Below are 15,145 nucleotides of genomic sequence, written 5' to 3' on the forward strand. Positions count from 1 at the left end.
TCTAACATGTGTGCTCTCCTAGCTTACTTTTTATTTTTCTTAGTTCTGTTTTTGTTTCATGTATTCTTTTATCCAGAGAGGCTTTTCATGTACATTTATATTTCAGTGCAAATATCTTGGTGTCTTAAACTGCTTTGAAGTGCATGTTTTCAAGCTTTCAGATTTTCATGTGGTTCAGAATTGAAACCTGGGCTAAGGTGAAAGAAGCAGCTTGCAAGGTTTAGCTACAGGAAATACATGGGATTTTGTGTTTCTTTGAATGGGAAAGGTTATAGTTTTGTATGCAACCTTATAGCCTGCATGAAGTATATCTGGAAATTGGGATGGGTGGTGTTAAGGATGTTGTTAATACACACCTTTAAAGTGAGTAAGCTCTTCAGTTGCATGCATTCATGGATTCCTTCAAGGAAGAATAACGGCAAGAACTTCATGGCAAGGGACTGGTAAAATGGGAACTGAATGCATTAACTAGAAATACACCCTTTTGATTTTCAGGAAAATAAATGTGTATTTATGTATGTTCTGTATATTTATTTCCAGGAACATTTTAATTTTGGAAATGCATTTATATAACTTAGGTATGCATTTATAAAGTTATGTTTGAGTTCATATATGTGTATAAATACATATATTCATCTTTAACATATCAGCACTTAAAGCCATGTGTTTTTCCTGTAGCATGATTTAATTCAGTGAAAAGGAGGAGTATATAAATATTCCATGCTAACTGGGGATCTAACTGAAGGTGATAACTTTGTTTTTAAGCCATGGGATGTTTCCTACCCTTTCAGTTATGGAGACTTTTCTTGTACTTTGATTCAGCTTTCAAACCTTATATTTTTGTCCATTTTTGTGTTTTGAAAGTTTTTCTGCTGTGGATTGCTAATTCATAAACGGCATTTTAATGTAGTTCTTTGGGGTTTTTGCACTGTCTGTTTTACATCTAGCTTTCTGTGAAAGTCAATAAAATAAATACTTTGTAGACTGTATGTTTTAAACCAGCAAAATGTTACAAACCAATTTAATCTTGTAGTTTCAGATAGGTTTTTTTTTTGCCTGGTAATTTAGGACTATGATAATGTAATTCCTTGATATGCTGATGGGGGATCATAGAAACTGTTCCATGGTATTAATGTAACCTCTTGTCATTCTAGTCACATTTAGTCACAGCCAGAGGTGCTTCCCTTTGCTAATGAAGCCAATGGGTTCCTCCACCTCTGCTTGGTATTGGTTGCTGCTTTGTTACTGAAAATGCTGCACTAAACCACCTTCCCACAAAAAGAAAGATACAAGTTACAGGAGGAGAAGGGTGCTAAGATCTGAACCTGCAGTCCCTGCTCTGTGAGGTTGGACACTTGGGAAACCTTGGGGTTCAAGACATTGAATTTGAGAAGTGCTTCTGAACATAGGCCCTTAAGGAACTTGCAGTTTTCTGACTGAATAATAATCTGAAAAGTACTGCTCTAGGAGAAGTTTCCCTGTCTTTGAAGCGTGGACCTAGAGAGGGCTGGGACATTTAGTAGCAGGGTGTATTTGGAGGAAGCTCCATGCCTACAAGGTGAGAGTTGTGCTAAGTGACCTGTAAGGATACATTTCCTGTTGGATGGATAACCAGAAATAGAAATCCCTCAGAGTCCCATAAAAACATACCAGATTAAATAACTCAGGTGTAATCTGCAAAATATATTTGCTTTTTGGGTACTGTGATAGCACTAGCCCATTGGGGGATGCTTCCCACACTGCCAAAGGCCCGCTGTCAGGGTGCCAGGGGGCAGGTGAGGCCACAGGGAGGTTTGGCACAGTGCCCCTTGCTGAGCTCAGCCCGCATGTCCCCCTGAGACACTCAGTACCAGTGTTAGTGGTTGCTGCCACTTCAGCAGCTGCTCTGAACTCTCCAGCTCCCTGTGCTCCCTGTTTGCCTTGGCCCTGAGAAGTGTCTCAGAGGCACCTGTGAAGTGAAGCAGCCAAGGACTCCTGAGCAAGCATTCAGCAGTGCTGAATGGCGAGTCTAGGTGGATCTGAGTGTTGTCTGGGGCTGCCAGCCAGTATTTACACAACCAGACCAGGCTGGGCAGAGCAGACTATTAGCTCTTGCAGCCTTGCTTCGTTTTGTGCTGTGCTTTATTTCCTTACTGAAATCTTGGTCTCTCCTGCTATCTGTCATGTTGAGTCTGTGTTTCCCTACTGCAGGGTTTTGGATTGTGTCAGAAATGAGGATTGCAAGCATAGGTACTTGGAGGGTTGTTTGGTTGGACATGGTCCAATACCCCAGCCTCTGCTGGCTGTCTAGAGAAAAATTGTGAAATATAGGATAACTAAAACTGTTGATACAATACCATATGAAACCTGCAAGCTTGCACTTATGCCACATGAAAAGAAAATTTCTCTCTTCATGATGGACCATTACAGCATTCAATTAGCACCGCAAGCTGAGTGGTCACAGTTCTTAGAAAGATAATTAGACTAATGAGACTGGAAAGCTATTACAGGGCGACAGGAGGGCATTACATGTATTTTGAACAGATGGGTTTTGCATCTTGCTTTGTAGTTGATGGATTTATTCAACTTTTTGAAAGCTTTGATAAATGTCTGAATGTTTGCAGTAGCAAGATTTTGCAGAATTCTGCAGTGGACATAGATTGGAAGGGACCTCTGGATGGCTAAACAACTCAAGGCAGGGCTGGTATCAATTGTAGATCAGGTTGCAGAGTCAGTGCAGATCAGTCCTGGCCTATCTTAATCAGGCTGTGTGATCTCTGAGGATGAACATTATGCAGTCATTCTGGGCAATGTATTGTACCCATTCCTATTCAACCACAGCCTCACATCCAGTAGGAATTTCTCCTGTTGTGACTTGTGGTTGTTGCTTCTTGAGTTTTCACCATATGCCTCAGCACTCCATCTCTTCTGTAGTTCTTCATTGGGTGTAACTGAATTACTAAAAAGCTTCAATTTGCTGTCTGTACTGTGTCGGGAAGTTTTAATTTGGAAACTTGTATTGCAGGTGGAACACATAATATTTTCTGTGATAAGGTGTAACTTCATTTAATAACTGCAGGTTGTTGAGGATCATTAACTGTATTCATGCAGTTCTGGAAAGGTCTGTTAAGAAGATGTACAAATCCACAATGTTTAATGATCCACAGGTAGAATCAATGAAAATTACAAACTTTTTATGTACTTCAAACTTGTATAAACCTTCATGAATGCGCAAGACTGATCTTATTCTCCTTGTGAAATCCAAATGCAGCAAAATGGAAAAGAGTAATTTATGGGCTTAATAAGCAGGCCTGTCACTATCCACAATGAATAACCCTATGTACAGAAGAAGGAAGTGATAAGTATTCCCCTTCTAAAAGCAGATCTGCCAATGACTTCTGCATGTTCTTAAATTGGTAGTCAGAACTTTAATTACTGAGGATTCTGATACATCTTAGAAAACGACCAAATTTTGATGGAGATAAAGATAAAATACTTCTTCAATTGTATTGAATAATCTAATTATAACTATGCAACCCAAACAATGGGGGGGTACTCCTTCGGCAAGAGCTTTTTTTTTTTTGTAGTAAGTATTGCTTGTTTTATTTCTTCTTTGTGTATATAAATTTAGTACACTAGAACAATTTCTGTGCTTATGAATTCACTGGCTTTTTAAATCAGTGGTTGGGGCAATCACTAGCATTGTAAGTTTTTAGAATGCACTTTGGGGTTCATGTACTTTAATGCTGAGTGACTACAGTAGATGTTTGTGTGGTTAAAACATGCATGCACCATTTTGACTTGATTAACTTAGTATCTGAACTTGCAGTTTGCATGTAGTCACAATTATATTTGCAAAGAAAGACCTAAACTCCTAAGTGCAAAATAGAATAGATAAATGTTTTTTTCTTTTCGGCTATTGGATTCCATGGTTTTTTTGAGCCTTTTAATCATGCAATATGATGTACTGCATTTGGAAGCAAAAGCATTTCTGAGGTAGCTGTCCAGATTTCAGCCATACAAAGTAATCTAATTGATCTTCTGTAAGTATTTCTCAGTAAGGTAAACCGCAAAAAATCTTAATAGAATCGCTGAAGAGGAAAGGCAAAGAACGGATAGTAGCATTTTCAGGAAATAATTTATTTCGCTTTTTTTGTGCTGCATTGGTTTGCAACAGTTTTTTGTAGATCCCCAAGGGCTAAGATAGGAACACAGGAATTCTCCTTAATGCATGGCTGCTTCAAGTATCTGATTTCAGTGGTCACCAGTGTGTCTAATGAAGATGCATAAAGTTGTGCAACACTATGGTACAATAGGATTTTCAATTGTTTTTATTTAATTTCATCCTATTTAAAGGATACATGATTTGTGTATATATTATGCCTTGAAGTTTTGTCAGCTCTGGAATTACATGGTTGACATTTGTCTTTTTGTGTCCCAGTGGGTTTGACCAAACATGATTGTTACAGGAACATGCATGCACTGTGCATGAGCCAGTGTTACACTCAAAATCACTTTCTTACTGCTCTTTTTAAAATCTGCTTAAGTATCCAAATGATGGCAAGTAGTATTATAGGAGTTACCATCTTAAAACATATTTTGTGCTGTCTAGATTCTAGCCCAGCTTTGCCTTTAATAAAAAAGACATGATAGTCATATTGTTTGCAGGCACTTGTGTTTTTCTGATGGTTGGAGTCTTTTCTTAGCTTTAAAGGATGTGGATTTCTTGCTCGCTGTCGGTGGGCTGTATATGCTTGAAGCAGTTGGTTCTTGGAGAGAAACAGTGGGCCTGCTAACTACTTGTTGATTATTCCAGCAGAGTGGAAGGAAGTATAATCTGTTCCTGAAGCGACGCCTCAGGGTAAAGCAGTGATGAATGCTATTGCAAGTGGCTTGGATGCTGCAGTAATAACAAGCTTCACTGTGTGATGCCTTTTGTTAACTGGGAGCAAGGTTCACAGTTACAAATACATATTCTATGCTTTCCCAGGGAGCACATGCATCCCTGCATGGTATGAGAGGGAAAAGACAGGGACATAATACTCTTTTGTTCCTATCTAATAAAATAAAACCCCAATTCAGCCCTATACAAATACACTTTTGCTGATAGGTGTGGTTGAAAAAATAGCACTAACTTTCCTCAGCACAGAATTACTTTTAAACCAGAATATTTGCTTCTATGGAAAGCACTTTGCTGTATGTCTTGTATGTGATTTGATGGTGCTGAATATCGATATGATAATAAATAATATTACTTAATGAATTAACTTCCCTTGGAGAGTGGGGTTACAGTCTTTAATTTGCCTAACATTAATTACTGTGGCTCGATAGTGAAAAAGTTGGATGTTGTTACTAAGACATTCTGGCATGTTGGTAAATTAAAATATGGCCTTTAATAGATCAATTGGAATGCTCATTGCTCTATTACATTGATATCTTTTATCAGGTGTATTTTTTCTCCCATGAAAGTAAATACTCAATGTTGAAACATCTCCCCTGTACTTTTGTCAGCTCTTTTTGTATGTGGTCATTGCTGGGACATGTGTCTCTCTGGTGGTTGATTTAGTGAATGTTGTTATGTAGAGGAAAATGCATGGAATTCACATTTTGCTGCCTGCTTCAAGTATTCACAAGTATTGCTACACTAACAAAAATATATTTATTTATTGTGTACCTGTTATTTACATGTAATCCTTGTAGACATATGCTGTTAATCTTGAAATTGTTTAAACTGGATGTAGTCCTTGTTAAAACTTGCCCAATTATATCTTGAGCTGTAAAGAAACTGAAGAACTATGGCAATGTGGGGAAACTTCTTTGCCTTCTGTTATATTTTAGAAAAACAACAATGCTTGCTTTTTTATTCATATGCCTGTATCTTCTACAGATTGATAAAAGACATCAAAGCAAAGATTCTATTTTCTTCAGGGATGGTGTCAGGAGAATTGATTTTGTTCTCTCCTATGTGGATGATCTTAATAAGGAATGGGAAAAAAAGTTGGTAAGTTTGTCTTTTTGAAGTTGTCTTAATTTTTATTTATAATAAGATGAGTATTTGCTAACCCTTTCAGATCACTAGACTCATCTGGAATAGAATTTAGCTAAAAATCTATAGCCATGTGAAAAGCAATTCCATGTATGGAAATTTCTGTGTAATTTACTGTTGTTTGTCAGCACCTAATTTTCATTACTTAGGCTGAGCAATATATTATACAGTAGAGCAAAGTAATTCAAATTATTTTGCTTCTTCATTTAACAGTCTAGCTGAGACTTCGGAGAAATATTTGTAAATACTTTGAAATGAACGAGGAGTCTTCTAAATAAGCAAAGATCATCCAAACAAGGTTTAACAAAAACTATTTTTTCACACCCTTTGACTGTAATAGGAGGAAAAATAGATTCTTAAGTCCAAGACTCAGTGCAGTTTTCTGATAATACTTTTGAGACACTTTTCTTAGAATATACTCTGAGTAACAGAAATACAGCATGTCCTCCTGAAGTTTTTTGCTGTGTTTGATTTACTCTCTACATATGTGTACTCATTTTTCTAGAAGAATATTTAAAGTGGCTTTTATGAGAGCTCCCCTATGTAACAGAGCAGAAAAACAAACTTTTTCTAAAATGCCACTTAGTGATTCTTGCTGAGCTTGCCAGCAAAACCCAGTTGCCTAAATGGTAATATTAGGTCAGATGGAATCAGTTAATGACACCTATTGTTACATGCTCACACTGACACATGAGTCTAACTTGGCTAACAGAAATTCAAGCTATATAAAAAAAATCCAGTATGATGAGAGGCAATCAAGACAACAAATTTTGTATGAAGCACAGTATTTAAAAAAATAAAGGATTTAAATTTTTTTTTTCTCTGTATTTGCTGCCTTCTTTCAGAGTCAGGAGATCTTATATTTACAAACTAGTTTCTCCAATATATAACTCCAAAGCTTATTCATGATCAAAAAAATTGAAAAACTGAGAGAGAGACCTAATGAACTACATTCTCAAGTAATCATATTATTCTGAAAGATAAGGACATCTGAAAAGAAACTAATTCTACGAATGCTTGTGACAAAATCATGATCAAAACTATTGGTCTTTGAAGCAAAGAACAGTTGCAATCTATATCTTGTCATATTGAGATATTTTGTAATTAAGAATTCAAATTTCCATTGGAAAAATACTGCAAGATTGGGCTGTTAAAAAAAATTGTACATAGCTTTCATTCTTTTGTGAAGAAAATACTGTTTTCATTAAGAACTTCTGCTGCCTGTCCTTGCATCCAAATACAAGTGTAGAACACAGCCCCTGCATCCTACTCTTATTGCCTTAAAAAATCCAAAAATTTGTTGTGTCTCAGATGCTTTTCTCAGATTAAGCATCTCTGTCAGTTTTTCTCAGCTAGCCACATTCCAAAGATTTTCTTGAGCGACCAGGTTATTTGATAGATGTAATACTGTAGCTTTACATACAAGCATACTTTTTCAAACTCACCCTGACTCTTTTGTCAGGCTGTACTCATAGCTAGATGCTTTCTTTTCCCCTGAAGCAAAGTGCATTTGGAAAAGAAGGAAGACCACTCAGTGTAGAGAGGAGAAATATACCCATGCAAAATTTGTCAGAGCAAGTCTTAAACTTTTCTAGTAGTCATACTTGAGTTATTTAAAGTGAGGAAAGAAATGAATGCTGTTTAGGTAATGTTTCAAGTGGGAAGGAAAATGAGTCAGATGGTCAGTCTAGTCACTCTCTCGTATTGTGTGCAGCAATTTCCTTCTCATTGCTTTATGGGTCATTAGGGGCCAGTAGGAATCTTTGCCAGACCAGAGTCCTTGTCCATGGGCGACATTATTGACTGAACGAGTCGTGGGAAAAAACCCAAGTCTTAGTAGCCAATATTGTTCTTCCTCTTTGAGTTAAAAATGCACGTCCTAGGAGAAACATCTCTGTCTTTCAAAAGGCCTAAACATGCACATTAAGTCTTATGAGATTTAATTCTGTGTATGTCTGTTCCTTGCAAAGGAGTTTATGGCCCTGTAGATTTACTCTGTGGCTGCTGGATGAACAGTCACAGAGATACTAATTTTTTTTACACAGTTACTGGGGCATCTGCGTTTGCCCTATAATTATGTTCAGCATAGATCTTTATACAATTAGTACATCCATAAATTAGCGGACTTCTTAGTGTACAAGTACTGTGCCGTTGTCTTTGTGGTAAGAAGATTTAAATATTGATGAACTGCAGTCTCTGAAATTTTTCTGACATGCACTGTGCTTGCTGTTGTACAGTTATCATAGAAAAAAAATGTTTCTTTCATGATTGTACGATGATGCAGTAAAACGGAACAGCTAAGAATAGAAGTGTTCATACGAGGAGGACAGCAGTTGTGACAAAGGGTTTTGTTTCCTACTCTCAAGGAAACAGCTTTATTCTGCATTTCTAAGAATGATATAAATAACGTCTTTGTGTTTCAACATAGCCCTGATACAGATGTAAGAGACAGTCTGTTCATCTTCGCCCTTAGTTTCATGCAGAAAAACTTTTAGCTTTTTTTTACATTCCCAGATACATTCCAGCTTCAACACTGTTTTGAACTTGCCTCTGTAAGCTACATGAATAGATCCGAACCACAAAGGTCTCTGAACAAATATTAGGATTACAGTTTTTTGAGACAATATTTAATATTATTCCCTAAAGCCTCCAGCACATGTGGAAATATTTTACCACCATATGAAATGTATGTGAACATTAAAAAATAAATAGAATTATGAAAATATCTAATAAAGTATTGATGTATGACCAGGATGTAGTCTTTATTCTCAATAAGTATATTTTTTCACAAGAACTACAGAGTCTTAGAACACATAGATCTCTTTGCAAAGTAACTCAGTCCTGTATTGACTGGAAGCAAAGTCCCTCTGACCCCAGTGGGATACAGAGATACAGAAATGTTTTCTAGTTCTTTTCCCTGTTTTCATCAACTCAGACAGAAACTTCTGCTTTCTTAGCAGTACCAGCTAGACTAGAGATAGGGAGCCACAGGTAGCAAGTATCAGATGCTTGTTGCTGCTGTTAGCCTTGTTAGTGGCTGCACCCCAGGTGTGCAGGAGTGGTTGAAAGCTGGGCTCAGTCTGAACTGGGCCCTCTCCACGCAGTTTTGCAGAAGTTTGGCTGGTAGTTGCAGAAAAAAATCACAGTGTATCCTGCTTTGGAAGGGACCCGCAACAATCGAGACCAATGAGTCCGCAGTGCCCTGGCAGCCAGGAGGGCTAACCCTGTCCTAGAGGGGCATCATGCAGAGCATCACCAGCCAGGCAAGGGAGGGGATTGTCCTGCTCTGCTCAGAGCTGGGGTAGTCTCACCTTGAGTTCTGAATGCGACTTTGGCACCACAGTATTAAAAAAGACAGAGGTTGAGAGGCTGTCCAAAAGAGGGCCATGGCACTGGTGAGGGGCCTTATGAGAGACAGCTGTGGGCACTTGGTTTGTTCAGCCTGGGGGAGACTGAGGGGAAACCTCATCACAGTGTACAATTTTCTTGTGTGGGGAAGAGGAGGGAGAAGTATCAGTCCCTTCTCTCTGAGTCCCATGAGTGATGGGACTCAAAGGAATATCCTGAAGCTGTGTCAGGGGTGGTTTAGGTTGGGTATTAGAAACTACAGGTTTTTTACCCAGAGGGTCTTGGGCTCCCCAGGGCAGTGGTCACAGCACCAGGCCTGACAGAGTTCAAGAAGCATTTGGACAACACTTTCAGACACATGGTGTGGCTCCTGGAGTGTCCTGTGCAGGGCCAGGAGTTCACAGAATTAGAGAATCACAGAATAAGCTGAGTCAGAAGGAACTGACCAGGAGTTGGACCTGCGTTGTCACCTGTTATTGTACCAGCATTGTTATCACAATCGGGCTGTAGAAGTTATCTGTCTTCCGTAGGTACCTGATTATGCAGTGTTGCGTTTGCATTGGGCATTAACAGTATGCTGGACTTTGGATCTTGCTTTGTTAATCTTAGTGGGATGGTTCATTACAGCCTAGCATGTGTTAGGTTATAAAGTTAGTCTGTGTTTATTCCACATTATATGGTGCATGTGATGACTTACAGAGCTTCCCTTGTGCCTCTTTGACTTCAGAGTGACATCTATAGCAGAGTGAGAAATATATGCACCAGGGATAGTTCATTAGATTTGGGGCAGTAAGCTTAAAATTCTAAAAAGTACTCATTAAAAACAACCAGCTCTGGTCCGAGGATACATTTTGTCCATTTTAAGGTTTTGAAAGTGACATGAAGGAATCCAGTATTTGGCAAGAAAAGAGGGAAGAAATTTTATTGTTGTTGTGGCAGATTTATTTCCTTTTAAAAATGTTTTTCCTATTAACTGGAAAGTACAGTACATTGCATGGATTTCAGGAGGGGGCTTATGGGAGAAGAGCAACGTGGTAAAAAGAGAATAATTTCTATTAGAGCACTGCAGTTTGTCACACTAAGTGTATTGTAAGGAAAGATAAGTAAGATGAGGCCAGACTCTTTGGCACTCTCTGTTCCTGAGCTGCACAGCTGGAGAGAAGCTGTCTGGTGGCAGAAAACACCCTGAGCTGACTTGCTTGGCCCTCTTCCAGCATTTGCTGGAGAAAGAATGCACACTGGCATGCTTTGTTAGGAGAAAAGGTAATCCAGAGTCATATCTAGCTTTGAATACTAGGCTTGAATGTCAGCTTTTCTGTAGCACCTTAGCAAACATTCTTAAATCAGCTTTTAGTTTTGTTGTTCTCTGTCTGGTTGTCATGTCAGCAAACCAGAGTTCTATGACATGTTTATACAGGTGCTTTTAGCAGGTTTGTAGGAAAAATACTGCATAGAATTGCTTTTACCCCCAGCATTTGCTAGAACTCAGGGGTTATCATATTCACAAGTTTATACAGTCCAGTATCTAATTTAAGATCTAGTAATATTTGGAAAAATCACGTGACACATAAAAATATGAGGCCACTAACACAGGAAAACTTTGGAGGGCTATGAAAGCTATTCTCCAGTCTGCATTAATTTGTCTGCAAACTGAAATGCAAAAATGGCAGTCAACTCCTCACAGATATTCAGGAAAAGAAAACTGGCTGAAAACTATGGTATTTTGGGTTTTTAAAGTATGTTTGAAAACTGTCATTTGAGACTTTTCAGTAGAAGAAGCATTAGACAACTTGGCAAGGTTTAGCCAGAAATAAGTTTGTGGTCTAGCTTGTTCATTTTAAAGAGGGTAGGGCTCAACATTTGGCTTAATTTATTGTTATTCTGTCAGTTCTTCTTATATAATTAAGAGGAAATCAATACAGTCTCTTAGTAAGAGCAAAAAGTATACAGAGAAGGAGAGGAAGAAAATGTTCTTACCTGAAGATACCACTTAGGAATTACTTGGCAAAAAAAAAAGAGTTCAAGAAGAATACAAAGCTCACTCAGGTCATGCAGCCACCACACACTACCCCGGGGAGGTTGATTATCTCTGTATGAAGTCCGTGCTGGCTTTATGCAAGCTAAGCACATGTGGTGACTTATTCGCCTTATCAGTGATATTTGTGAAATACTGTTTGAATTGTCTGTAATCAGTACTTGCATATCTGTATTGCATATAATTGTATAACTAAATATGCAAAATAAATAGATGAGGCTGTAAGCAATCAGTATTCCACGTGCTTCTAGAATTTTTCTTTTCATCTTTCTCTTGGAAATACAGCTAAATTGAATTCACCCCACACACAAGCCTCCTGAAGTCAGAAGTGCTGAAGATGTAAGACATCAGCTGCTTCTCTGATGACCCAAATAGCACAAAACAAGCCTTTTTCTACCCAATGAGTGCCCTGTGGCTAGTTAGTGCAATTCCTGATGGGTTCCCATCACTTGAAAGTGGCCTGGTATGCATCAGCTGGTTTTTGTCTGCTTGCTTTGAGAAGGTCACATTAAAGAAGATTAAGGGGTTGTCATCAGGGCAGTTGAGAGAAGTCAAACACACACTGAGTCATTGGTGAGTGGTATATTAGTTATTAACTTCATCAGTTACTAAAGTGTCTTTGTTTCCCTTCAGGAAAGGAGAAAAGAATTTGAAAGCAACCTGCAAAAGGCTGGTTTGGAGCTAGAAACAGAAGACAAGAAGGTAAAAGAAAGAAAAATTAGGACCAAAAGAATATACCTGGGAATTAATAAACCACTTTATTTCTTTGAGAAAAATTATAAATTATGCTGAGTGTGAGTACTTCAGGAGAAACAAGGTTAATATGTTTATTTCAGTGCTTTTTCCAGATCCATTGATAAGAATTGTGGAAGCAGAATAATTTTGATTCAAGAGGAAGCTTTTGCTTTCATAACGAAAACAAAGCCTTTGCTTTCATAACAAGAAGGCAAAGTAGCTGTGATTTGATTTAAATCTGCATAAATGGGAACTATACTTACAGCTGATTTAAATCACACCTAAACAATGAAGGAAGGCAATGAATGGATTAGTTACGCCCATTGGATGTTGTAATTATGAGGAAGGACCCTGTAACAACTTGAGGATGTTTAACTAGTGGTACTGTTTGGTTTAATAACTGGAGAATATGCAATTTTTGACTGATGCAGTCAGCGTGCCGGAGAGGAAAATAACTCTGGATGAAGTTCAGACTCTGTAACATCCATAGGTAGGGAATTCATTGAGCAGTATTAAAAATGCTTCTGATTGCCAACTTCTACTATGAATTCAGAGCAACACTACAAAACACATGCATGTTATGTGAGACGAATGACAAGATTATTCTTCATGTTTCCAGTGTAATGAGAATTTTCGGACTTCAATGTATGAGATTAATATAGTTTGAAAATCCTTTGTGAGCTTTTAGTACTGTGAAGATTATTTTTATGAGCAGCCAACCACTCAGGCTTCTCAGTAAATAAATAAATAAATATACACACACAGAGAAAGTTTTTTTATTCCCCCTCATTCTTCGTTTTGAAATCCTAAAATATGTAAACAGCAATACATTTTATATGAAAAATATTCCCATAAATCTTGCAATAAAACACAGTTTGGTCTAATGTCTGATTGAACTTTTCTGGAGCAGGAATCTGAAGATGGCAAGATTTTTTTTGTGAAGATCCATGCACCGTGGGAGGTTCTGATCACATATGCAGAAGTGCTGAACATTAAAGTTCCCATCAAGGAAAATGACATTCCCCCTATGGTGGAGAACCCCCTGGACTGTGTGCTTTTCCCACTCAGGCTGCCTGAGAAGGTGATGCACCCTGAACCGGATTATTTCACAGCACCATTCAGCAAGGACAAGCAGGAGCTGTACCTCATTAATGATGAGAGCACTTTCTTCTCACCATCCATGAGAAACAGAATAGTACGTATGTGAATTTGGCTGCTTGTATTTACATGTAGATTTACACTGCCCCATCAGAATAATCATGGAAGGAAGGAAGGGGTATAGAAACTGTGGTAACTGAGGTAAATACAGAGAAGCCTTGGGTATCTGCATCTTGCTTAGAAATACAGAATTATTGTTGGAAGTGATCTTCTGGATGTCTACAAGGCAATTGTGCCCCCAGTGTTCTTATGTGGGATAAGGCCTTCTGAAGAAATACTTCCTGCTTTTGCATGTTGTTCCTGCAGATTACACATAGTGCACATTGATTATATAATGCTGTTAAATGGCCTTAAAATAGGAAAGGTCTGAAATTCTTGTCCTTGAATCTCAGGTTAATTATATTCTTACACGTTGCCCATATGGAACAGAAGAAGGGAAGAAAAAATTTGGGATTAAGAGACTGCTAAACAATGGTACCTATACAGCTGCATATCCTCTTCATGATGTAAGTATTTCAGGTTTCTGCCCCCTTGAGCATTTCCCAGTGTTTGCACTCTTTTACCTACTGTGACATTTGCTATTCTAGGAGATAGGAAAATAGATTCAAACCTTTCAATTTGTCCCAGTAATTGATTCTGCTTTATACCACACAAGACATACCTGTCAGCCCTACTATATGGCTTTTATATGCGAAAGTGTTTCTTCCTGTGGATGAATTTTTAGAATATGTGTCATTCAAATAATTTTTTTAGAGACTTACTCCATCTTATTCCTGTAATGTTGATGACACAGACCACACAGTAGTACCTTAGATTGTAGCAAGGAATGAATACCTACTGCTGCTGCATACATTCAAGCAGTGTGTGTGTATAGGATATGTATACACACATACAGTAGTGCACACTACCTGCAGTTAGAGAAAAACCTTTGGGATCATACCATTTTGGGACCGAAGTCAGATGAGTTGCCTGAATCCTTCAGTTCAGTGTGGAATGGTGACTTGTGCTTGTCCCAGTGAGCTTTGGGGTACAAATACTGTACTGGAAATGTGGTAAGGATAGTAAATACTGTGTTTAGTTTTGCTGTAAGATCAGTTTTTTAATATTACACATGTGGATTTAGACCTGAAATTCCATGGAGAAAATGGGAGAGATATGTTACAGTGTTTTACATGGGCTTTTTCACTTTAAAATTTTTTCATCCTAAATATTGTGTTTTAATTTTTTGCTTAAATCTTAAATTCTCTCCATGTTTTTAATGGTTATTTCAGATATTACTATGCTTTAGTGAACTTAAGTTGCTTTTTAAATATCTCTGAATTCTGCCATAGGACATTTTTAAATACTGTATATAGATTTATATTTTTAAATGTTTGAAAATATTTTATTTTCCTTAGAAAACAAAGATAAAAGAGTGAATTCCTCAGATTTGCAGGAGGAAAGTATGGTTGATAGGCTCTAGAATGCTTGTCTAGGGTGGGAAATACTTTACACTGGGATAAAACCACAGACAGTAAAAAGCAAGAATCTCTTCCATACAACTAATGGAAATGCTGAGAAATCTTAGGAAAAAATTCTAAAACTTGTGAGACAGACTCAAAAATCTTTGTCTAAAAATAATTATTTAATCTTTCAGAATATTTTCAAAATGCAAACTTTAGATTGCTTAAACTTCTATTGGTTGCTTCCTATTTAGAAACCAATTTTCATGTGTTTTGTGATTGAGAGGCATCCAGAAAAAAAGGAAAATCAGGATCGTAAAGTGAATAATTGGCATAGCCAAATACTTCTAGAAGCAGAACAAAATAAAATTACAAAAGCAGACAGAAACTGTGGTTTTTTTT

The 15,145-nt window shown here is 37.7% G+C and overlaps 1 protein-coding gene across 13 annotated transcripts in view; it reads left to right on the top strand.

Moving 5' to 3' along the window:
• The window catches only part of ANO5 (anoctamin 5), a 56,659-nt gene that overhangs the window by 19,535 nt on the left and 21,979 nt on the right, over window positions 1–15,145 (top strand). For 7 of the 13 annotated variants that reach the window (XM_079308325.1, XM_079308333.1, XM_079308329.1 and 4 more), the window contains 4 exons: window positions 5,867–5,980; window positions 12,042–12,110; window positions 13,054–13,338; window positions 13,694–13,807. In XM_079308325.1, coding sequence (XP_079164451.1) covers window positions 5,867–5,980; window positions 12,042–12,110; window positions 13,054–13,338; window positions 13,694–13,807 — 582 coding nt within the window. Of the gene's footprint in view, window positions 1–4,795; window positions 4,841–5,866; window positions 5,981–12,041; window positions 12,111–13,053; window positions 13,339–13,693; window positions 13,808–15,145 lie in introns of all 13 variants that reach the window. The other 6 variants (XM_079308322.1, XM_079308331.1, XM_079308328.1 and 3 more) reach the window with 2 other exon arrangements.

The sequence above is a fragment of the Erithacus rubecula genome (assembly GCF_903797595.1).
Source record: "Erithacus rubecula genome assembly, chromosome: 6".
Classification (NCBI taxonomy): domain Eukaryota; kingdom Metazoa; phylum Chordata; class Aves; order Passeriformes; family Muscicapidae; genus Erithacus; species Erithacus rubecula.